This window comes from Ammodytes marinus, assembly GCF_949987685.1.
Source record: "Ammodytes marinus genome assembly, chromosome: 20".
Taxonomy (NCBI): Eukaryota; Metazoa; Chordata; class Actinopteri; order Uranoscopiformes; family Ammodytidae; genus Ammodytes; species Ammodytes marinus.
In genome coordinates this window covers 12,974,851-12,996,897 of record NC_137224.1, presented here as the reverse complement: position 1 = coordinate 12,996,897, position 22,047 = coordinate 12,974,851, and the positions used below count along the sequence as shown (strand labels likewise).

General features: G+C 42.5%; 4 protein-coding genes across 4 annotated transcripts; 2 read left to right on the top strand and 2 right to left on the bottom strand.

Moving 5' to 3' along the window:
- Nucleotides 1–59: 59 nt before the first annotated feature.
- eme2 (essential meiotic structure-specific endonuclease subunit 2) lies at nucleotides 60–3,925 on the top strand (the record flags this gene model as incomplete). Its single annotated transcript, XM_080048705.1, has 8 exons — nucleotides 60–516; nucleotides 1,066–1,187; nucleotides 1,350–1,439; nucleotides 1,815–1,939; nucleotides 2,072–2,150; nucleotides 2,291–2,406; nucleotides 2,939–3,128; nucleotides 3,448–3,925. The coding sequence occupies 8 exons, from the start codon at nucleotides 60–62 to the stop codon at nucleotides 3,601–3,603; spliced, it is 1,335 nt and encodes a 444-aa protein (XP_079904831.1). The 3' UTR covers nucleotides 3,604–3,925.
- Nucleotides 3,926–4,942: 1,017 nt separating this feature from the next.
- spsb3b (splA/ryanodine receptor domain and SOCS box containing 3b) lies at nucleotides 4,943–9,286 on the bottom strand (the record flags this gene model as incomplete). The annotated part of the gene is made up of 7 exons (XM_080048703.1): nucleotides 4,943–5,526; nucleotides 5,624–5,749; nucleotides 5,991–6,093; nucleotides 6,275–6,462; nucleotides 7,144–7,324; nucleotides 7,800–7,935; nucleotides 9,246–9,286. The coding sequence occupies 7 exons, from the start codon at nucleotides 9,284–9,286 to the stop codon at nucleotides 4,943–4,945; spliced, it is 1,359 nt and encodes a 452-aa protein (XP_079904829.1).
- Nucleotides 9,287–9,869: 583 nt separating this feature from the next.
- Nucleotides 9,870–12,905, top strand: nubp2 (nucleotide binding protein 2 (MinD homolog, E. coli)). Its single transcript, XM_080048754.1, has 7 exons — nucleotides 9,870–9,944; nucleotides 10,491–10,606; nucleotides 10,949–11,147; nucleotides 11,246–11,403; nucleotides 11,705–11,815; nucleotides 11,986–12,055; nucleotides 12,625–12,905. Exons 1-7 carry the CDS (start codon nucleotides 9,902–9,904, stop codon nucleotides 12,762–12,764), a joined length of 837 nt encoding a protein of 278 aa, XP_079904880.1. The 5' UTR covers nucleotides 9,870–9,901; the 3' UTR covers nucleotides 12,765–12,905.
- Nucleotides 12,906–14,186: 1,281 nt separating this feature from the next.
- Nucleotides 14,187–21,816, bottom strand: atp6v0cb (ATPase H+ transporting V0 subunit cb). The gene is made up of 3 exons (XM_080048689.1): nucleotides 21,547–21,816; nucleotides 16,156–16,339; nucleotides 14,187–15,319 (listed from the first exon to the last, which is right to left on the bottom strand). Exons 1-3 carry the CDS (start codon nucleotides 21,626–21,628, stop codon nucleotides 15,115–15,117), a joined length of 471 nt encoding a protein of 156 aa, XP_079904815.1. The 5' UTR covers nucleotides 21,629–21,816; the 3' UTR covers nucleotides 14,187–15,114.
- Nucleotides 21,817–22,047: the final 231 nt, after the last annotated feature.

The following is a 22,047-nucleotide window of genomic DNA, read 5'->3' as shown; positions in this document are numbered from 1 at the left end:
TTTTAGCAGTGGGATCATGTACTGTAAACATAATGTGCTCGAGTTTTTGAACATGTGAAATGTCAGTGTTGCGCAGAGCCAAAACATGGGAAGTATCCGAGTCCGAGGAAAGCGACAAAGAGACAAAAGCCGGTATAAACCGAGATGAGAGCAGCGAGAGAGGAGCGGTCAGCCCAGACTTGATAAATGAGGATAAGGGTTCAGAACACCACCAGTGCAAAACCCTCCCATCGTCAGCCACAACAAGTCAGCCCAGTAGAGCGGCTGCCTTGTCTCCCCCGAGACCAGATGGACGAGGCACCCCGAGTCCCGCGAAGAAACGCCGCTCCAAGGTGGAGGCGGACAGAGAGCGAGCCAGGGAGAGGAGGGAGGACCGGGAGAGACACAGAGCTGACAGAGCCCGGGACAAAGAGGACAAGAGACGGGAGCAGCAGAAGAGGAGAGAGGCCGCGGAGAACCTCAAGAGCATCCGGCCCGAGAACTGCCTCAGGTGTCTGACCCTCTGCATAGACCCAGGCAGGTACAAGGACTTAACGTGGTGGTACCTTCAAGGGCCGTCGGAAATCCAAATTCAATGACTAACCTATTTTGGGAAAGATTTGTAGAATGTATTTGTTTATGTTACTTTGTAATAGGCCTACTTTAAAATACATCCGGATATTGACTGCAAGTAAAATATTTATTTAGATATTTAAAAAAAAAAATTAAATATGAAAATGTTTAATTGATTTTTTTTCCAACAATGTTGGATGCATAGCTTACACGTTTTTGACAAAGAAGCTCAAAAAGGCAGTCAATTTTTAATGTATATTACATTTAATTAAATTCTATTTTATTTTATTTATTTGCAATTTCACTCTTAGCCATTTTCTTTTGGATTGCAACAAAGAAAGGACACAGGAATTTAAGTCCATTCAAATCCACGCAGCTACTGGATTAAAAAATAAATAAATTAAAACGTTTTGCCACTCAGTCTCTGAAAATAAATAAATAAACAACAGCCTATAGAGACTGCATTGCTCATTTGGTTTCATTTTGCTACTCTGACCATAACCATATGTGCAGCTCTTCTGCAACAGGATGGCTCAGACATCCTGCTGGACACCCTGGCCGCCTTTGACTGGAGGCTGAACATTGAGAGCCAGCAGCTCCCACGCAGCATCACCTGGACCAGAGACTTACCTCAGGTAGGTAGTTACATCACACTTTTGGGTCACATAATGTCTGTAGCACAAACACCCCTTAACCTGCAACTTCTTCAACATTTATTTATTTGCTCTATTCCTACTTACATATTCTTAAATGATCTCATTTCTCAAGTGGGGATCATATTACTGTTCTGTCTTTAGCAGGGAGACGGAGGCTCAGTGGAGGAGGAGCAGGTGGTCCTGGTGCTGGATATGACCGACTTCATGGACATGGCGATCTCTGTGAAGAAAGTGAGCAGCCTCTGGAGTTGTAAAAAATGAATGTTGCCGGTGGAATTTTTGGAGACTTCTTTGTAATTGTTGCCTTGTACAATGCACATTTAAAGCTGGGGTGGAGGCTTTGGGGAGAAAGTGGCAGTTGGAATAGAGATTCGAATCCAAATACCTCAACCGCTCCACTTGTTCTCTTTGGCCCCTCCCCTATGGTCCCTCCCTGACAGGCTCTACACCAACAAAGTTGTGCCAAAGCGAATGGACAGTCCCAACAGCCAATAAGAACAGAGAATCAGAGCCTCACTCTGATTGGTCAAAGTGTACAGCTCATGTTAACGTTGACCAATCAGAAATCATATACCCCAGCTTTAAGTAGTTTCTTACCATTTGCAGATGGTGGACAGTGAAGAGGAGGAGACTGGGGCGGGGTCTGTTCTCAGTCCTATTGTGGAATGTCTGAACCGCAACGCAGAGAAGGTGGTCACTCTCTTAGTGACAGACTCTGGGCCAGATTACAGGTAAGTAAGTAACGGTATTTGTGAGATAGATATATGTTTTGCCCCAGTTACTTTCTGATGAACTAACTTAACTTATTGTTTGGAGGTTGATAACACTTGGCTGAATTGACTTATTGTTTTTTTTAAACACAGAGTTGATGATTGCGGTTTGCATTTAGTCGATGAGACACTTCAATCCAAACTTGGGATGGACAATTCAGACATGGAGGAGGTCAGTCTATTTTGATCTCTTCCATACAATTCCTCAATTGTATATTTCAGATGGTTGCTGGGGAACAGATAACTACATGTTCCTGTTTAGGTACAGACGTTGTAAGGTGCAATTGGCACCATCTTTATTTCTCTCTGTAGGTTCTTGTGTACCTACAGCTCTGCAAGAATGTCTCCCTGGTCTTCCTGGATAGCTGGCAGGAGGTCACTAACCATGTGTGTGCTGTCACCAAGGCCTTATCTAAACGGCCTTACAAGTATGCAGCCATCCAGTCATTGTCACAATACCAGAAAAAGATAGTAAAAATGGTTCCCCAAGCATAAAAAAACAGAAATGTGGCAGACATGTTCACATTAAAACTATAGTGCGTAACTTTTTCATATAAATGAATGACGGTTATATTCAATCCATCGCCTAACAAGTTGACACAAAGTTAAGTAAGCCTATCAGCTCCACAAAACTCTCTATGTACTTCTCAGAGACTTACAAACTGGTGTTGCCCTCCCCCCCACACTGGCGCATGAGCTCAGAAAAATCCCTAGAAGCACTCAAGAAATGTTTCAGTTGTTGATTCTACTTGCTAAAAAAAACCTGGACGTACAGCAGAGGGTAGAAACTCCATGCACGATCATCAAAGGCTTATCTCATCAGATTTGTTGTAATTGCTCAGAATTCCTCATGGGGGCAACAGAAGTTAAGCACTATAACTTTAACACTGCACCGTTAACACCTGACTTATCCCCCCCATCCACCCACAATTATGAGATCTCCTTCCACGTCCTTTCCAGACTGCTGACTGAGCGAACAGAGCTTCCCTTCTGCGTGGACGGCTCCTGGGCTAGTGGTGTCCGTGTGGAGAGGGACGGCTTCGGTCTAATCCAGGTGTGGAGCAGGCAGATCCAGCAGTTTAACAGGGTCAGCCCTGCCGTAGCCTCGACTGTGACCGAAGCCTACCCGTCCCCTCAACTGCTGCTACAGGTACACCCGAGGTTGCTTCAGTAAGGTCTGGCAGACAGTGCTTGGGATTCACATAAGGACCAGCCACAGTGTGCACCTGAGGCATTTTTGAGAATTCAGGGGAATATGTGTATTTTATTATTATTTTTTAATTATTAGTGTTTTATTGAGTGTTTTGTTCAACATCGTGTAATTTTAGTCAACCGTTCAACTGACTGCTGTACATATATATACCAAAACAGACAACAATAGAAAACAGATAAAAAATAAAAACAGTAATAATAATTTTTTAATAATAATCATTTTTATTTACAACCAAATAATTAACTTTCTTTTTTAGGCATATCAGAACTTGGAGTCAGAGGAGGACAGAAAGGGTTTGCTGGCTGGCCTCCTGGTAAAAAGTGGAGGTAAGGAGAGACGTGTAGGGCCGGAGATATCATCTAGAGTTTATCGTTGCGTCACAGCCCGGAACCCCCAACTGGTCCTGGACTAATTTGTCCACTTGAGAAGGAGATAGATGGACGTCAGCGAGGATTCATCTGGCTTCCAGTGACACCTCCTCACCACTTGGCAGCTAATATGTTAATGTTGATGTTTACAAGCTAAAAATATGTCTTCGATTAGATATCATGTTCACCCTTCCGGTAAAGCACTATTTATATACTCCTATGAACTTTAACAGATTCAAGGAAGAAAATATTTGAACAGAATATATTTAGTGAAATAAAGTAATTATGATGTTATTTTGGATCTGTTTATGTTGAAATGTAAGACGTAGTCTCAGTGGGACCTCCTTGTTTTGTTTATGTAAGAAATGGCCGATTAAAAATGAACTGCAATACATCTTCTAATTTTTTGGTTTTTATTTTAGAGAATTTTCCTGAGAAAGAAAGTTCATAAACAAACTGTACAATGTACATAGAAATAAAAAATCCTTTCGTAAGCAAGAACACAACCACTTTTGGTGTCCGCGCCAAATGCTGATTACAAAACACACATTTACTGTACAAAAAGTCATGTTCACTGTATCAAAAAGTACCTCCATTTCCTCCTAAGAGTAACAAACACTTTCATTGGATTCACAGTCGAGTGGAATCTGCCAAACATCAGGCCTCGGAGCAGAACAGACGGCTCTCGATAGCCCCATGGTAAAAATCGGCTACTACTCTCTCAACTTCCCTCACTGTGCACTCACTCCCTTCTCACCATTCATTCAAGCTGTTTAAATGTCATAAGCTGGCTAAATATAAAAGAGCTGCAACAATCAAATTTAAATACTGCTGAAGAAATATTGGCTAAAAGAGTATAACGCTCTTATCCGACAGGAGTTTTGGATGGCAATGGTAGAATAGTGGTGTGCCAAAAAGTCCAAAATACTTCTTGTGCAATATACCCTTTTTCCATGTTTTTCAACATTACCATGGGCCCCAGTTGTTTCTAGAGACTCCCAAAGTATGAGAAAAAACCACCCTCTGTCTTTTTCTCCATCTCAACCTTCCTGAAAACTAAGATTTCCCTCCCCTTATGATGTCATAAGGGGAGAAGCCACGCCACCTCATTCCAAACCTAACTTAGCACTACCTCAACATGTAAAAAGCCACACCCCCAGATCCCAATCAAAGCAGACTGGGCTTTTTCGGAAGGTGGGGCTTAAAAAGACAGGCTCTTACAACGGAGCGTTTCCGACAGAGGCTGGAAAGAAGAGATTCAGCAATGGCGTTGTGAGAAATATAAAAGTTTTTTTTTGGACACTACACCTTGAAAACAGTTTCTAGGAGGAACCCAAATCACAATCTTGAACCTGAAAATGAGCATCATACGTGACCTTTAAGTCATGCCCAGCGGCATCTTTTGCATTGGTAATCCTCAGGCTCTGAGCAGCAGCTGTCATTGTCACTGCTGGGCGGGGTCGGAGGGCAGTGGTGAGGGCAGGGTAGAGTCTGTGGTGACGTTTGACAGGGGCACTCGCACTCGTAGGGGACTGTGTCGGGAAGCGGACTGCTGCATGGGCTCGGCGAGGCACAGGCACTAGGGCTGGGGCTGGGGCTGTAGGTAGGGCTAGGGCTATGGCTGGAGCCATGGCTGGGGCTATGGCACGGGCTGGGAGGTTGGCAAGTAGACTCCTCTCGGTAATCCTCGGGCAAGTCCGTTTGCTCCTCCGAGGCCTCTGGGCTGTTGCTGAGGGTGAAGACCCAGCCCAGCTGCGCGTGTAGTAGGGTGTGCAGGCCCGGGGGAAGCTCCACAGCAGTGAGTACATCGGGACAGTGGGGCAACTGCTGTCGGAGGCGGGCACAGCACAGGTACTGCAGGGAGGTGGGCGTGTAGCAGGCGCGGATCACCTTCATACTGCTCTTGGCGGCCGTGGAGCACACCATGGGGTAGAACTTTTTGTTCTGTAGCCGAGTGGCAGCGACACCTGTGGGAGAAGCAGGAGCAGGTTATTGAAATGCTTTTTTTTTTATTGTGTTTTATGTAGCTCACAAGACTTGCTCAAATGACAGAGTAACAGGCACCTATGCAGTGGCGATTCTTGTAGAAGGTCAGGGTGCCATGCCAGGTGTCCAGGTGCACTCCTATAATGGAGCCTTGGCCAAAGCGAGAGGAGAACTTCACTCTGTCACCTTTGTGTTGGAGGGTGCCTTAAAACAGATCCAGATAAGAAACAGGATTTGACTTTTCTTGTAGTGTTCAATAAGTCTTATCAGCACTTATAGCATCAAAACAAAAGTTTCCATGACTAACATTATCCCTGTAAATGTGTCATATATTGCTTTTTAGATTGATAAAAGTGCTGTGTCATGCTACCTAGGGGTCTACCCGCCCTCCTTAGGTCACAAGATAAGTTCTGCATAAATATGAAAGTGTGTTTGAATCTCTAACCTGTGTAGGAGAGCCCCCAGCTGTCCTCATCATGGCCCAGCAGACTGCCGAAGCTGTACTTGAATTTCTCCAAGTTCATCTCCGGAGTTCCAATTCCCACCATCTGCACCAATGGAACAGTCAAAACAGTATTAAAGCAGACAAAACAACAACACAGTAGTAGCTCTAGCTCCTCGCTACATGGTATTTTGCAAATCTCAACATACAGCAAACAGAGATTAAGAAACATTTTCACACCTGTTTGCTTGTATAACTTTAGTATTTTTCAAAGGGCCGGTACCCACCATATCAGTTCCATAGACGGGAGAGGTCATCTTGACTTCCCAGAAGTGTTGGCCGTCTGCGAGCTCCTTGGTTCCACGAATGGCAGCTGTGCCGCAGCTGTAGTCTGAGTGAAAGCTCACCTTCCTGCTTTCACAGTCGAGGAAGGCTCCAGAAGACTTGAAGTTATCGTCCCACACCCAATCAAAACCTGAAGAGATGAACACATCAACAGCTAAATATATGGATGGATAGATAGTTATAATGCAATCCTTTGTTAGTAATTACCAATTTTTTTTCTTGTTTACCCATGCTTGCAACATGGCACTAATGATAGCAGGGTCATTCAGATATTGTTCAATATGTAGTTGTATGCTAACAAAAACTAATTATAGCATGAATAATGTGTTAAATTACAAAAAGCCTCTGGAAGCTGTTCATACATATTATAAAACTTAGTTAAGTTATTTTTACTTTCTAGAGTAGACCATTTGACAGGACTGTGTGGGCATGGCCATACTGAACAGTCTCCATGGCAACAGGAATTGTTTTTATAGACGTTCTGACAGAGAACTGCCGTGATAGGTTGAAAATACTTATTGTGTAACAAGAACCAGAGCGTAGCTCGCCTCATCTAAACTGAATTTCTGTAAAGTGGAATCAACTTAAAATGATAATATCTTTCATTTGGATTGATATATATATATAACTTTTTTCAGATGCTTACTATTATGAAGTTACATAGTTTGAAGGATTGTGTGGATTTGGGTTTACAGGGGCTTTAATACTGTTATATTAGTCTACAACAAGCTCCAACACTTGTGCCAATTCACACTCTACCCTACTGTGCTCATGATAAGTTGCATGACTGTATTGATCAGTGTCTTCTTACCCTGATCCTCCTCCCCACAGAGGCAGTCGCTGGAGACACCAAAGCCTGTGCCGAGCTCCTCCTGTCCCTCACACTGGCAGAAGGACTCCCCTATCACCGGCTCCGTGCTGGGAGAGGCCGCCACCTCCGCCACGGCCTGAGGGCTCAATGGGTAATCCGCCTCAGACTCCAGGTCACCGATCTGGTTGACACAAACAGTACAAAAAGTACCTTGTAAGTCAGTCGATGTGGCCATGGTCCAGGAACGTTGTGGCTCGGTGGCAGGGGCAAAGGGATTAGTTTCAGTGGAGCTTGCTTGAGGATTGCGTTTGACGTAAAAAAGCGTTATAGGTGGCACACCGCCCGGATGGGAAATCCACAGTATGGCTATCTTGCACAGGTCAGCCCCGAAGTGCCAAATGTAAGCTGTGTCACCTCTTAGATCATGTTTTAAAGACTTCACCAGGATAGTCTTTTTACCCTATGAGCTGTTCACGGTTCCTACTAGGGGGGCGGACACGTGTGCTTGGAAGTAAAATTAGACCCCTTCCAAAAATACTGAACCTCCTGTCCTTAACTTGGGAGACCTGACCATGTCTTTTTCCAGTGGAATATATATGATACAATAATCTCAACTCTCTTCTACCGTTCTACCCCCACAATCCCCAGCATCTCACCTGCACCGCTGTGTGGCATTCCCACTCCTTCTTGTCTGAACCCTGGATGGCTGCCATGGCATCTGTGTCCTGCCGTGTTTCACTCCAGACCAAATGGCGGGCCCGGCCGTTCCTGCCCCTTCTCAGCATGGCAGCTCTGCAAGACAGCAGGACCCAACGCCTTAGGACCCAGCTGGCACGTGTACTGCAGGCTACACACTTTTAATGTATGTCAGGAAAGATGAGCCTTCTCAGCCTTGTAAACTGGTTCACAGCTGCTGATGTATTATTACAGTTTGTTTGTTGAGGTCAGATTTTCTTTTCTTTTTTTCCCCACACATACGTATCTGATTACACATTTTCCAGACCTAGCAGGCTATATTCATGGAAGAGAGACAGAAATAATTTCCTATTTCAGATAAAAGAGCTTCTGTGGAATTAACCGCATATTGATTCAGATAAATGTGAGTTTGCCTGCGAAAGTAGGTCACAAAAAAATTCTCAGCATGTTTCTCAAATAGCTCACCAACATTCTGGATGACTGAAAGTAGGTCAGTTAAAATGGTAAGTAGGGCAACGTTCCCTACATGCTTTCTTAAGTTCAACAGTTTGTTTTAACGAACCTTTCCTCTACTAACTCCCTTTGACAGCCAATGTGGAGCCGTAAAGTATTCCTGTGAGGAAACATGTCTTGTCATGTGTATGGATGGATCTTTCAGTACTAGCTTCACCTATTGTCCATCTGCCACAGTTGACAGTGTTTTTCAATGCCCTTGTTCAACCTTAATACCCAACCCTCTGCTTCACCACTGTAGCATCACTTCTGTCAGCTAAAGGCTTCACATGGAAACAGGTGAGGTCAACGAACCTAGTGACTAGTACAGTGTAGGCTACTTTATTTCCTCAACATCTGATAGCATGTCTGTGTTAATGCCACCGCCGAACGCAGCAGCTGGTGACTACTTTGCAAGCAGGTGGAGGAGGAGATAAATGCCAATAATTTAGATTAGTTAGACAGGAGCTAGTGTGACTTTAATTGGGCCTTGGCCTACATACTGTAAGTGCATCATGTGGGCGAACCGGTCAGGACCGACCGCAGTACCTTCGTCAGCCAATGTTGTGATTGATATGATATGAATGCAGCCCAGACAGTGACCTGGATGATCCACATGTTTCAGGTATTACATTCCTGAAAATCAAATTGTTGTCTGTGTCCTGCCCAAAGCTTTCTGTTTAAACACACCAGTTCCACTTCAGAATGTCTGTATTTACTACACAGGTAGGCCTATACTATATTAAATTCTCACAGTGAGTATTTCAAGTAATAGCATCAGCAGATACTCTGTGTGTTGGCCTATATAAAGTAGGCCTATGTGATTGTTGTGTCTTCATCTTAAAAGTCATTCAACCAAAGTACAACATGAATATCTCTATTTTAGCATCAGATTGTTCTACTCTGAGTCTTACCTTACAGTAGTCTTCCTGTACACTGTCTTGCAGTGGCTCATCTGAACGCTCATGTGCCTCTGTTATCAGAACGTGTGACAACTGCAGCTCGCACCCTGTCCCAATTCTCAGAGCCGTTAGACGTAAACATTACTTCACCACGCCCATAGCCTGTGCTCATTGGATAAGATCTACCCAGAGGGAGGAGTTTTTGTTAATGTTTTTGGTGAACTTTATCCTAAGTGAGGTTATTATAGAATAATAATTGTGGCCTAAAGATGTGGACACATAATAGTGTGGTCTAGCGACTTGATAACACAACAAAAGGGGTACCCACAATGCGCTTAAGATCACAAGCAATAAAAGGGGAATTAATTTACTCTCATAATTCAAGGTTTTTGGACAGTTTTAACACAATCCTAAATAAACAGGTATATGTTTCGATAGAAAGAAAATTTTCTGGAGCCAGCTTAGTGGCTTCAGCACGGGTTGTTGTTGTCTAAATTGGGACATTTCGCTTACACAAACACAGAAATCCAGCTATGTTATCAATTGCGAGCGTTTGTGGTGCGCAGGGGCAGCCTATTGATAGGGTTGGATGAGAGGCGGGACTTGCGTAGTGTGATTGGCTAGGTTGCGCGTGACGACACACGGAAGTAGTGTGCAGTGCAGTGTGCATGTTTGGTGATCCCGAAATCCATAAAATGGAACAAAATAATGGTAGGAAGAAGTTACCGGTCTATTAAGTCGGTTAGGAGTGATTTCTAGCTCATCTGTCCGGACGCGAACTTTATAATGTACTATGCAATATTAAGATAGAGCTGCTGTCAGATAGAGCAGCTTGTTTGATGACAGGGGTACAATTCTTGCTTAGCTAACTGGCTAGCAGAGGCTAGTTGGGAATAAACTGAGGCTACATAACCTACCTGTCAGTTGCTGAAACGTGACAACACCCGTGTTGATAGAATTTATTTTATTTCATGGAAGAGTTTATTGTTTGTATTAAAAAGTTATTCCATAGTCATGTAAAAAAATAAAAATAAAATTAAGTGTACCATGACCTTCTTTTGTTGAACTCGGATAGTGACAAAGGTCCCCAACTGCAACATTTTTGACAGACCAATGTTTCGGGATTATATGACACTTTAAATGACATACTCGCGCGACAGTTGTGACCCCAATTCACTTGTATTTAGCCTCTCGTGTATCTTGTGCCCTCATGCTCAGCTGAACTAACCCAATTTCTTTTTCCTTTTTTCAAATGAGACGGTAACTTGTCCCAGGTTCGGCATGTTGTGCTGGTGCTGTCAGGGAAAGGAGGTGTGGGTAAGAGCACCATCACCACTGAGTTAGCGCTTTCTCTCAGGCATGCTGGCAAGAAGGTGAGTTCAAAGACCAGTCGAGTCAGTGTATGTGCAAAAGAATACCTACAGGCTGTCAGTGAACGCTGGCAGGGTGTTATCCAATTTAAATCCAACCAGTAAGAGTAATAATGCACTATAAGTGATCATGATCCATTACACATAATGCTCCATATAGCCTATGATAAAATGTGTGCAATAGTTTACATGTTGCTGAACATTAAGCAAATGCAATCACTGTCATTTTTAACTTTCAGTATTTTATCAGTTTGGTTCCTCTCCTTTCAAATCAAATCAAATCAAATCTTAAGGAATGAGCAGCATAAATAAATCTGTTTATTAACAAAACCCTGTGCTCATCAGGTGGGCATCCTGGACATAGACCTGTGTGGGCCTAGCATCCCCCGCATGCTGAATGTGGGCCGGCCTGATGTGCACCAGTGCGACTCAGGATGGGTGCCTGTCTACACGGACGCCACTAAGAGCCTTGCCCTCATGTCCATCGGCTTCCTGCTGGACGATCCAGATGAAGCAGTGGTGTGGAGGGGGCCCAAAAAAACCGGTGTGTTTATACTCCAGTTGCGCTGTTCTGTGATGCTATTTGATAGACTTATTGGAAAGGGTCTGTACCAGTTTATCTCTGATTGTCCTGCCTTGCAGCTTTGATTGGCCAGTTTGTAACAGACGTGGCGTGGGGAGAGCTGGACGTGCTACTGATAGACACACCACCAGGGACGTCTGATGAGCATCTGGCAGTACTGGAGAACCTGAAGAAGGTCCACAAAGTGGATGGAGCCGTGTTGGTCACCACACCTCAGGTACCTACTAGTGTTGAGACCCTACTGTCCATAATAGGAGCAAGAGGTCTTTTTAAAGCATATGGCAAGGTTTACAGACAAATAAGCTCATAAATGTACCTTTGGCTGTGTTCAGCTGTATACAATATGTGTTTTGAAGCAAGGTGAAAGAGGAGAATTGACCAGCGCTTGGACCAAAAATACCATCTTTATAACTAGAATGCTTCTAAAATAATCATTTGCATTTCCAAGAATCTTCCAAAGGCAGAATTGCATGACATCCAGTGAAAGTAGTTGTATCTTGGTGTTGTGTTGGCTACAGGCAGTGTCCACTGGGGACGTGAGGCGAGAGATCACCTTCTGCAAGAAGACGGCCGTACGGATACTGGGCATCGTAGAGAACATGAGTGGCTTCGTTTGTCCACACTGCACAGTGTGTAAACTTTCATTCCAATTGTTTGGAAAATTCACATGCAAAATAGCTTCTGATCAAATCACAGTCGCAGTTTGACATACTTTGAAGGATATCTACAAATCAATTGCCGCCTATTTTAAAAATTTACTTAAAAATACATAGATGACTTTTGATCTTTTTTCTTCCAGGAATGCAGCAATATATTCTCAAGAGGTGGCGGTGAAGAGTTAGCCAAGCTGACTGGATCAGTATTCCTAGGTGAGCTCATTGGGGTTGCATTACATAGCAGTGTTAGCTTCCTGCCACAAGGTGTCACTCACAACACACTGTGAAGGCATAGCGCTCCACACCCTCCATTCATGATGATGTTAGGAGGCATTTTACATCACAGCCATGCTGCTAAAATGGTCGATCCAGATTTCAGTGAAGCATCGGGTTTGAAATACATTTTGGGTGAAGGCACACTATGTATTTGATCAATAATTTGTGGTCAAATAAATGGGTTGTTTAACAGTTTCCCCTCAGTGGTTATCCGCTTTGTGTGCAGATCAATCTCGGTAATGATGCAGCTCATTCAGCTTACCCTGTGGCAGTGGAAAGCCAGCTGTATAGCTCTATGTCAGTGCCCCTTAAAAGCCACTTAATACTCACTATTGATTATCAATTTGTACGTAACTCGAGTTTACTACTTCAGAAATAAGGTAACAATAATTTTTTTGCCATGATATTTACATCTAAGGTGTCCTTGAGTGGCCTGAAATGCATTAAATACAGTGGGACCATAAATTGGTTCAGGGAAGTCATCAACATAATGTCTTCTGTTTCAGGGGCCGTGCCCTTGGATCCCCTGCTCAGTACCAGCATAGAGGAGGGCAAAGACTTCATACAGTCATTTCCAGACAGTGCCACCTTCAGCGCCATCAGCAAGATTTCTCAGACTCTGCTCGACACCCTAAATATAACTTGAGCCATGAGTTCATCTGCTCCTTACTCTGGATGGTGCTCCATGAAAATAACTGAGATACGGAAATATGAATTATGCCAAAGTGATGATTTCCATGCTGCTTTTTTGACCTGTACAGATTAAGATTAAATAAAATGAATTTCTGACTTACTTCATGCCTTAAATCAGTATCAGTAAAATGCAGGCTTTATCTGAAGTTATATTTCCGTGCTGCAGTTGCAGTTCTTGAAGGCGTTACCCCTAGTGTGAATACTACCAGCTGCTCTCATGGCAGTGAAACAACTTGACTACACTTTTCTACAGGACATTTAGATACATCCTTTTATTATATACAGTATCTCACTAAAGTGAGTACACCCCTCACATTTCTTAAAATATTTCATTCTATATTTTAATGGGACAACACTGAAGAAATGACATTTTGATACAATGTAAAGTAGTCAGTGTACAGCTTCGGAAACTGGGCCGCAGGGCTGTATTTCAACATAACGACCCTCAACATAACGACCCAAAACACACCTCCAAGATGACCACTGCCTTGCTAAAGAAGCTGAGGGTCTCCAGACCTAAACCTAAACCCTATTGAGCATCTGTGGGGCATCCTCAAACGGAAGGTGGAGTAGCGCAAGGTGTCTAATAACCACCAGCTCCGTGATGTTGTCATAAATGAGAGGAAGAGGATTTCAGTGGCAACCTGTGCAGCTCTGGTGAACTCCATGCCCAAGAGGGTTAAGGCAGTGCTGAAAAATAATGGTGGCCACACAAAATATTGACACTTTGGACATTTTCACTTAGTGGTGTACTCACTTGTTGCCCGCACTTTAGACATTAATAGCTGTGTGGAGTTATTTTGAGGGGACAGTACATTTACACTGTTATACAAGCTGTACACTGACTACATTGTATCAATTTATTCAGTGTTGTCCCATGAAATATTTGAAGAAATGTGAGGGGTGTACTTACTTTTGTGAGATACTGTAAGTGCCCAGTCACAATGCTTGTTTGAGATTTGTATCACAGTAGCATACAGTGATGAAACCACCACATTGTGTGTTTGGAAGCCAGTCAAATCTAAGTTGGAATCTTCTTTAATTTGATTGTGACACGTCGACACATCAGGAGAACTTCAACACCAGTGGTAATACAGGATTGTAGATTGGCGCTTCAGTTTAATACGTCAGCAGCAGTTCCATTTTCAGAAAACAAACTCCAGATCAAATTGAACATAGGCAATACTTTTACTACAGTCTCACTGGATTTCTGCTGCACGCTACAAAGATGACAACACATATTTTTGTGTCCTTTAAACTTGAATGTCTTTTGGAGGGGACTAGACAACATCAAACTTAGCTTCTTGATCTGGATTCAATCTTCTGAAACTAGCCTGCTCTTCAGCTTCATATCCAACAGCAACAAGACACTGAAACCCATGCAGGATTTTAATGGCTGGAATGTGGAAGAGACGTACACAGCCACAGGGTTGTGGAGGGTGAAGAAGATGGAGAGGAGATGAGATTTGGAAATTACACTTGTGAGACCCAGCACGGGGCACACACACACACACACCTTTAATGCAAACAGCAGTACTACAGGGAAAACACTGAAGTTCGAGAATGTTTGCGTAATGATTAGAATACAGCTACACACAAAAACTCCCACTTCACCAGCAACATACTAAAGGCAATCTTATTAAACCAAGAGTTACATCCAGAGGAATTCCAACCACTTATCACAATTACCCCACAGTGCATTAAATCTATCTATATAGATATTTATATGTCTGTGTGTATATATATATATATGTATATGTATAATATATCTTAGGGGAATTAAAGACTTTTGCTTCATTAAACAGTTCAATGAACAATTTCTTATAAATAAAATCAGTGGAAAAAAAAAATCGTAAGTCCATATACATTTTTCTTTACAAATAGATCCTCAAGATTAATGCAGAAATTGTGTCAACTCCCAAGGTGATGAGGGAGGAGACAAAGCTGTGCGGCCTTTGGTCAGCTCTCTTAAGACCAGAGGCCAGGCTGCCTCAGCTGGCCTCAAGGCCTGAAATAAGTGGCGGGAAAAAGGAATCTTCATCATACAACTGTTTTGAAACGCGTGCACACACACACGTGCGCACACACAAACACACAAGACAGACAAATCACTACATTGCGCATTTACAAGTTGACTATCAAATTGGGACGACTGTACACATTGTTTCCGATAAGACCATATTTATGGAGACATTTCAATTCCCCCCCCCCCCACTTCTTTCATCTTTGTGGCAGAATTATTTTACAATTTTTCTCCAGCCGCAACATAAAGGACAGATCTTGTAGTGGAGCTGTTAGGGTGTTTATTTCGTGGAGAGAATGAGGGCAACAATGAGCCCGTAGAGACCCAAGACTTCAGCGAAAATCAAAATGAGGATCATGCCCACAAAAAGCCTGGGCTGCTGAGCTGTGCCCCTCACGCCAGCGTCGCCCACGATACCAATAGCGAAGCCTGCTGCCAGCCCACTGAGGCCCACGCTCAGCCCAGCCCCCAGATGGAGGAAACTCCTAAAACACAGAGACAAGTTGTTAGTCACCACAAGGAGATACGACTTGAACATCTAGTCATTTAAGTGAAGAGAACATTTCAACTAAACATGCTAAAGTTGGATCATTTTTTTTAATATTTGTCATTTGTAAACAGTAATTAGAGCCTGTAATACTGTAAAGAGTTGTGAAGTTTGAGCAGACGGATTACAGGAAGGACAAACTTTTGAACTGATCCAAAAACAAACTCCTAAATGATGTCAGTATGGAAGCCAGTTTTTTTCTGACCAGAGGGCACACACAACTCATCATATACGCCCATATTCTTAAATTTAATAAATACCAGAAATGATTTAGATGATAACTCGATTTACCATCTATCTATCTCTATGTTTAAAAAAAGTAATGCTGCATTGGGGGACACGTTTCTTCATTACAATGAGATGCTATTATTGCTTAGGTTGTTTAAACTGTAAACCAGAGTAAAACCGTTTAACTGCACTGGCAGTGTTGTGTTCATTGAATTGAAGCAATGTGTGATTGAGTGTAACAGAATGGCTTGGATGTGTTTTGAAAATTAAAGAATAATGTCGATAGTAGAATTATATCAGGGCAGTGGCAACACAAATAACATGTCATTAGAAAATAATTCATCTGTGGTGGTCTGTTTGGGGGCTTTGTCAATAATAAAATGACAAGGTGACATGAGTGTTTTTGCTATTGTCTAGCTGTTTCTGTTAAGGCTCATTGCAAGCCCGACGGAGTGACGGAGCCACATCACTACTTAGAAAATTAAATTAGCCTTTCCTATTAAAATGTAGACAAAATTCAGCAAAGGTGTGGTTGACTGAACTCACTTGTAGAGGGAGACATTCTCTGAGATGTTGTTGGCAATCAGCACTGCTACTACCAGGCCGTAGATGGCTATGATACCCGCCATGACCACGGGGATGATTGACTTCATGATGAGTTCCGGCCTCATCACAGACATGGCGGCGATCCCCGTGCCACTCTTAGCTGTGCCATAGGCTGCTCCCAAGGCTGGTAGGAGAGGGAGAGGGAGAGAGAGAAGATTAACTTAGGTTAAAGTACTCAAGATAGCAAAGTAGAGTACACACACACTACAATGCAAGTAACAATAGGCCATCGGGCTCATGCCAGAAACCAGAGGGCAGGGCTGAACAGTGAAGCAGAAGTGAAATAAGAGATGGAGCAACAATATCACAACCTTTTCAAGTTTCTGTTCCTCTTAAAAATCCAGCATGCCTCCACTTGGGGAATTTTGCTTGTGCTAAAAAGGGAATAAATAACTGATCCAAAAATTACTTTTCTGTCTCATCTCCTTAAACTACACAGCCATTGTAATTTTCAAATTGACTGCCAGACAGCAGCAAAGCTGTTAATCACTCTCTGTGCTTAAGCCTTATGAGGCTTTTTTTCCCCATTCAGAGGGAAATGCTGACATAACATAAGAAAAGCAGGATAGCACATCTCCAGAGAAAGCTTCAGTACAGGATGGGCACTAGCAGTACGCACTCATACGACATCTGCTAATCAACGGGCCGTGCTGGTCTCTGGACAACATCCCTTTAATGTGACGGGGAAAGAGCAAAGTCATCAGAATATCAACCCTGTGACGCTGAGGAGAGAGCACAGTGCCATCTACGTCACGCAGCCAAGTCTGACTACAGGAGGAGAGTTAGAGAAAATCAATGGCCACTCTTTTCTAAAATTAGAAACAATGTAGAAAAGCAACCATCCATTTACAACTGGTTATATATCTTCCCAACACAATCTCTTCCAGGTGAAATGACAGGGAATCAATCTGTGCAGCATAAAAACCCCCTCTAGTCGGAAAATGCCACAAAAAACATTGGGGTAAACAACATTCCAAGAAAGCTCAAGAAGAGCCACAGAGGAGAGAACCGTCTTCCAAGAAAAAGACAGAAATACAATAAGATGTGTGTACAGAATAGGCCCAAAAGAATATTTCGCAATAGTCACCAAAGCCTGACAGAGCAAGGCAGTGCGTCATGAATCGCAGAAAGGCTAGTTTGACAAGAATACACTCCTGTCAGAGGTGTCTTTGCGCATGTTTGTGTAAAAGAGAACATGTTTTTTCCCCACGACCACAGCCACTTACTTCCACTATCCAGCATCAATAAACATATTTACATATTCTAGCACAGCTGAATATATTTCCCCGTTTACAAAGATTTATAGATGCTGCTTTGATGTTAAATATAGTCATCTCATCTGCCTTCTGTGGCTTCTCTACGTCAAGGTTAGTCTTTGCCTGCATGGAGTGATGTCAAAATGGCCACATACACACTCATTAAAACCAATGTTAACAAAGTGAAACATACATCTTGAAAGGCAATATAATAAAAATAAGGGAGCATAAAAGGCATTATTTCATATGTGCCGATCTTGTCATACCATTGGCCTATAAGAAGGATTTGGCAAAGTCGTTTTTTTGCCTCTTTCTACAACATGCCAACAAACTGATGATGATTACATCTAAAGCCTCTTGAGACATGATCGTGGGAGACATGCTTGTACATACAGCCGGAGGTGACTTTCCCTGTGTTCCCTCGTTTCGTTGGTATAATGTGCTGAGCTAGCCCAGAGATAGCCGTTATTGACTCCAACACTAGTAGCTTTGAGGCCTTCTGGCAGAGGGATCTGGAGGCAGATAGAAGGATGCTGTGGGCAATCTTCAAATGTGCACATGGCAGCCAGCCACATACCCAACTACTCAAGATTGATTTATCACCAGACTGGTGCCATCAATACAAGGTTAAGTCAATCCTGCCCATCTACAGACCTTTATAACTGGGCACTGTTTTAACAAGCCCCGACAGAAACAGGAAACACAAGTCATACTTTTGGTTTTGACATTGTTGAAGGGCATACCTCTTAAACTGCTAGCATACATTCTTCAAATTCAACAAAAACTATATGCCATCATATCAACAAATGACTCGCACTTGCTTTAGACGATAAGATAGCAGATCCAAAGACATTTCCCTCCATAACAAACCCTGCAATTTAGCTATGTATTTTTTTTTAAAACACCTTTTGGACACCCACGCCTTCTACTGAATAGCTGTTTCATAAACAGTGGACACAAAAGGTTACCTTTAGTAATCTTATCCTCTGACTCCATTCATTCTTGGTAAGATTGGCCTCATGGCAGGTGAGAGTTGATAGTGAAACACTGCAGTCCTCAAACATTGCTATTCTCTGACTAGTAAAGGTTTGATAGTTTGTCGGGGATGGCTTCGGCAGTGGTGTAGTGGCAGGCACAACCTCTGGGTTTTAATCCTAATCCTGTCAGTTTAGGTAGAGTTTTTACCCCTTTTATTGTTTTCCTTTTCCCTGCAGAATATTATATTTGATGTATGGAATGTCCTTGTGACGGCGTGTGATGTCACAGCAGGAGGTGCCTTCAGCTAGGGATGATCTTGCTTACAACATGCCCACGCACTAGATGGCAGATTGGTGTGCTCTGAAAAGTAGGCGAATGGAGCAGCACTGGTTTCAAGGAATGTAGAAGAAAAAAACATCAGGAAGGTCATGGATGTAAGAGTGCTTCCTTGTTTTTACACAACTGCATGCTGGCCATAGCCTACAATGTAGAACTCCAAGGCTGCATTCATGGTAAAATTATAATACCAATCTATTGCATCAGAAGCTGAGGGAAGTCTAGAGCATATATGCTGCTGTCATCAATTATACCTCTCTGTGAAGAGTGTTTGTTCAATAAATAGAAAGACAATACGAACGGGAAGGTCAAGCAATTGAAAGCACTAGTATTTATCAATGAAAAAGTAGAAAAGAAAATAGATACTACTAGATTATCCTACTCAAACATGCATCTTAAAACTGTCAGCACCACGAGTCATCTCAGTTACTCAGACACAATCCAGCTTTATACTTTAAATTTGTATGCAGAGAAAAATATGGGAAATATGAACTGTCAATAGAGACAGTGATTTAATGGGTGTGAAAATCGGAAAAACTACAACTACATAGCTGGTTGGCTATTCTAATCTTGTGGATAATGGCACCTTGTGGGTGTTACCTGTTCTAATTACTAATAGGACACCCTCTCCAGACTACTCAAACAGTGCAACATCACCTGATATCCTAAAATCGCAGGGAACTAATAGCCTATTCCAGAAAATGGCTAAATACTGCAATTGATGTGCCTTTCGTCTCGCGATTTATGAAACATGTGAGGGTAAATTCGAAATTAACTTTGAATTTTACAGACTGAATAGTGGATCAACCCCCCCCCCCCCCCCCCCCATGTGAAAAATTGACGATGACAATAAAAAAAATGATTGCAGTGACAGTCCTTTCGCTTGTAAAAAAAACACTAAAGCACAAACTACAATTTCCTGTGAATAAATCCACAACTCACTGCAAGATCCTAGGTGTCCCTCTTTGGGCCAGCATGATCCCCTCCCTCCTCCAAGCTAATTCCCCAGCTGTCACTCCTTCACCACCACAGACTTTACTACTGCTAGCCTCAAGGGCCACCACCACGCTACCCTTGCCCATCACTACACATTCATCTTGACCAAGATTTGGCTTTGGTATCCAGCCACTTCTCATTTCTAGATAGGCTTGGACAATATATTCATATAGTTATATTATGAAATGTAGTATCTTGTTCTGCTGCCCAAGTAAATACTGCTAAATAGCAGATACCGAGTTAATTTCTCTCAAATTTCTGAAATCTCCAGCTGAAAATGACTTGATATTTCTCGTCACCATGCAGACCAATGTGATTTGTTAAAACAAATCTTTCACTCTTCAACCATTAAATAGACATGTCGATGTATACATCTGTGAAGACATAAGAAAAATTGTGCTCAGAATCAAAGATTACATTTTAGAAAAAGCTTTTTCCAAATACAAGTCAACAAGATCTTACACCATGCAATTTACTGGGGAGGTCCCTCAATAGAAACCTATGCAACATTCACCACCATAAATTGCCCCGTTTGGACAAAAGGCCTCAAGCTACAGCAGGTCATGCACTCTGTAAAACAGTCGATAAGTAGCTTGTTGATTTTCAATTGGAGCTGCATCCATCCATCCCACCAGTCACCCTAGTCACATGTAGCATTTATTGGTTAAAGAAAAGACAATGAACTAAAATAGGATCGAACAAATATGACCAATTAAAACAAGTGAATTTCACAGTCCATTTTTGTTTCACTTCACCCCTTCTATCGAAAAACATTGATTAAAGTGCTTTCATACTCTTTGGTCGAAATCAGCAATATATTCCTTGAACAGGTTCACTGGTAACTTGTTAACTTTAGCATTTTATGGGATCAGTTTCCGGGTGGCAATTCCAAGTCAGACGTCTCATCATGTGATAGCCATGTGACCTAGTGTCATTCCTCTCAGCAATAAGGAAGTTAACCAGCTGATCGTGGTTTCCGATGGTTGTTCGAGATGTGAGAAATCAGTTTTCAGCCCAACATAAATCGCATAGAATTAGATGTGAAAAAAGCGATCTGACAGATGGCAAACAGTCGCATAGTACACGCAGAGCGACGTCAGTTCAATTATTTAGCGTCACTGGTAACGGATCTCTACCTCCGAGCTACAATACATTATTTCTTATAACACGGTATCACCCTTAAACCCTGCGTGTAGTGCCCTGCATACCTGCTGAAAAGTGCAGCAAGTTAACAAGCAGCAAACTGTATGAATTGAATACATGAACAACAATAAAAAGCACTGCTTCAATAATGTAATGCTATTTCCTGATCATTACGCATCATAGAGTGTTGTGTCCTTTCTGTTGGGATGAAGCATAAGCAGCTCACATTTCGAATTTAGCTAATGTCAAAGCTAACTAATGTAATCGTCATCGGCTAGCTAACTACTCCTGACTTTTGCACGGTCTGTCGTTTACTAAGTAATGCTAGCTGCGATTAGTATTAACTAACCACACAATGACATGTTATGTTAAAGTAAAGACACGGTCTGCCCCGGCTGGCTGTTAAATCTAAATAAATGACAGCTCGAGAGTAGCATAGCGACGTTCACGTTAGCAAGGCTAGCGGAAGGCTTTTAAGTGAGCTTCAAGACACGCACCGTGGCTGACAATTCAAAGCACCCTGTTGGGAATCACATAAATGCAAAATGGGTAAGCAGCAAATGTCACTCTGTATAAACAAACATAAACATCATAACATGAAAGATGGTCGTGTAATAGTTACCGCTAAACACCATCGCAGCAGAGGCGCCCATCACTGCAAAGAACGGAGCATACTCGGGGTTCTCGGAGGTTTTGGACGACATTGTTCCTCACACAGTATAAAAATAAACTAAATATACAAAATCAAGTATTAATGTCGACTCAAAAATCGCACTTTGCGAAAGCTATCAAAGGCCACAGGCTTGTAAGGGAAAAAACCGAGCGTGCCGAGTGCTGTCTGACCACCTAACTAGCAGTGTGTAAACGGGATAGTCACGACTCTTCGGATAAATACCCGGCGCAGTAGCACAAAATGGCGAAGCGGAAAATATCACCTGACTGGCTGTACGGATAAAACCTATCATCGACTGGGTGTGGGGGGGCGCACTAAAACAAAATTTCGTTAATGATATACCGGGCTACATAACACATTTATGAAACAATATGTGTGTGTTAAAAATTATATATTACTTATCTTGCAAAAAGAATGTTTTTATATATTTTGTTTCATTTTCAATTTTTT

Excerpts from the sequence above, each read along its gene's own strand:
- nubp2 (XM_080048754.1), top strand. The coding sequence starts at position 9,902 with ATGTTTGGTGATCCCGAAATCCATAAAATGGAACAAAATAATG. Across the intron at positions 11,148-11,245 it reads GAGGGGGCCCAAAAAAACCG|CTTTGATTGGCCAGTTTGTA; the intron begins GTGTGTTTATAC and ends CCTGCCTTGCAG. Across the intron at positions 11,404-11,704 it reads TGTTGGTCACCACACCTCAG|GCAGTGTCCACTGGGGACGT; the intron begins GTACCTACTAGT and ends TGTTGGCTACAG.
- atp6v0cb (XM_080048689.1), bottom strand. The coding sequence starts at position 21,628 with ATGTCGTCCAAAACCTCCGAGAACCCCGAGTATGCTCCGTTCTTTGCA. Across the intron at positions 16,340-21,546 it reads TGCTGCGATGGTGTTTAGCG|CCTTGGGAGCAGCCTATGGC; the intron begins GTAACTATTACA and ends CTCTCCTACCAG. Across the intron at positions 15,320-16,155 it reads GAGAATGTCTCCCTCTACAA|GAGTTTCCTCCATCTGGGGG; the intron begins GTGAGTTCAGTC and ends TCTGTGTTTTAG.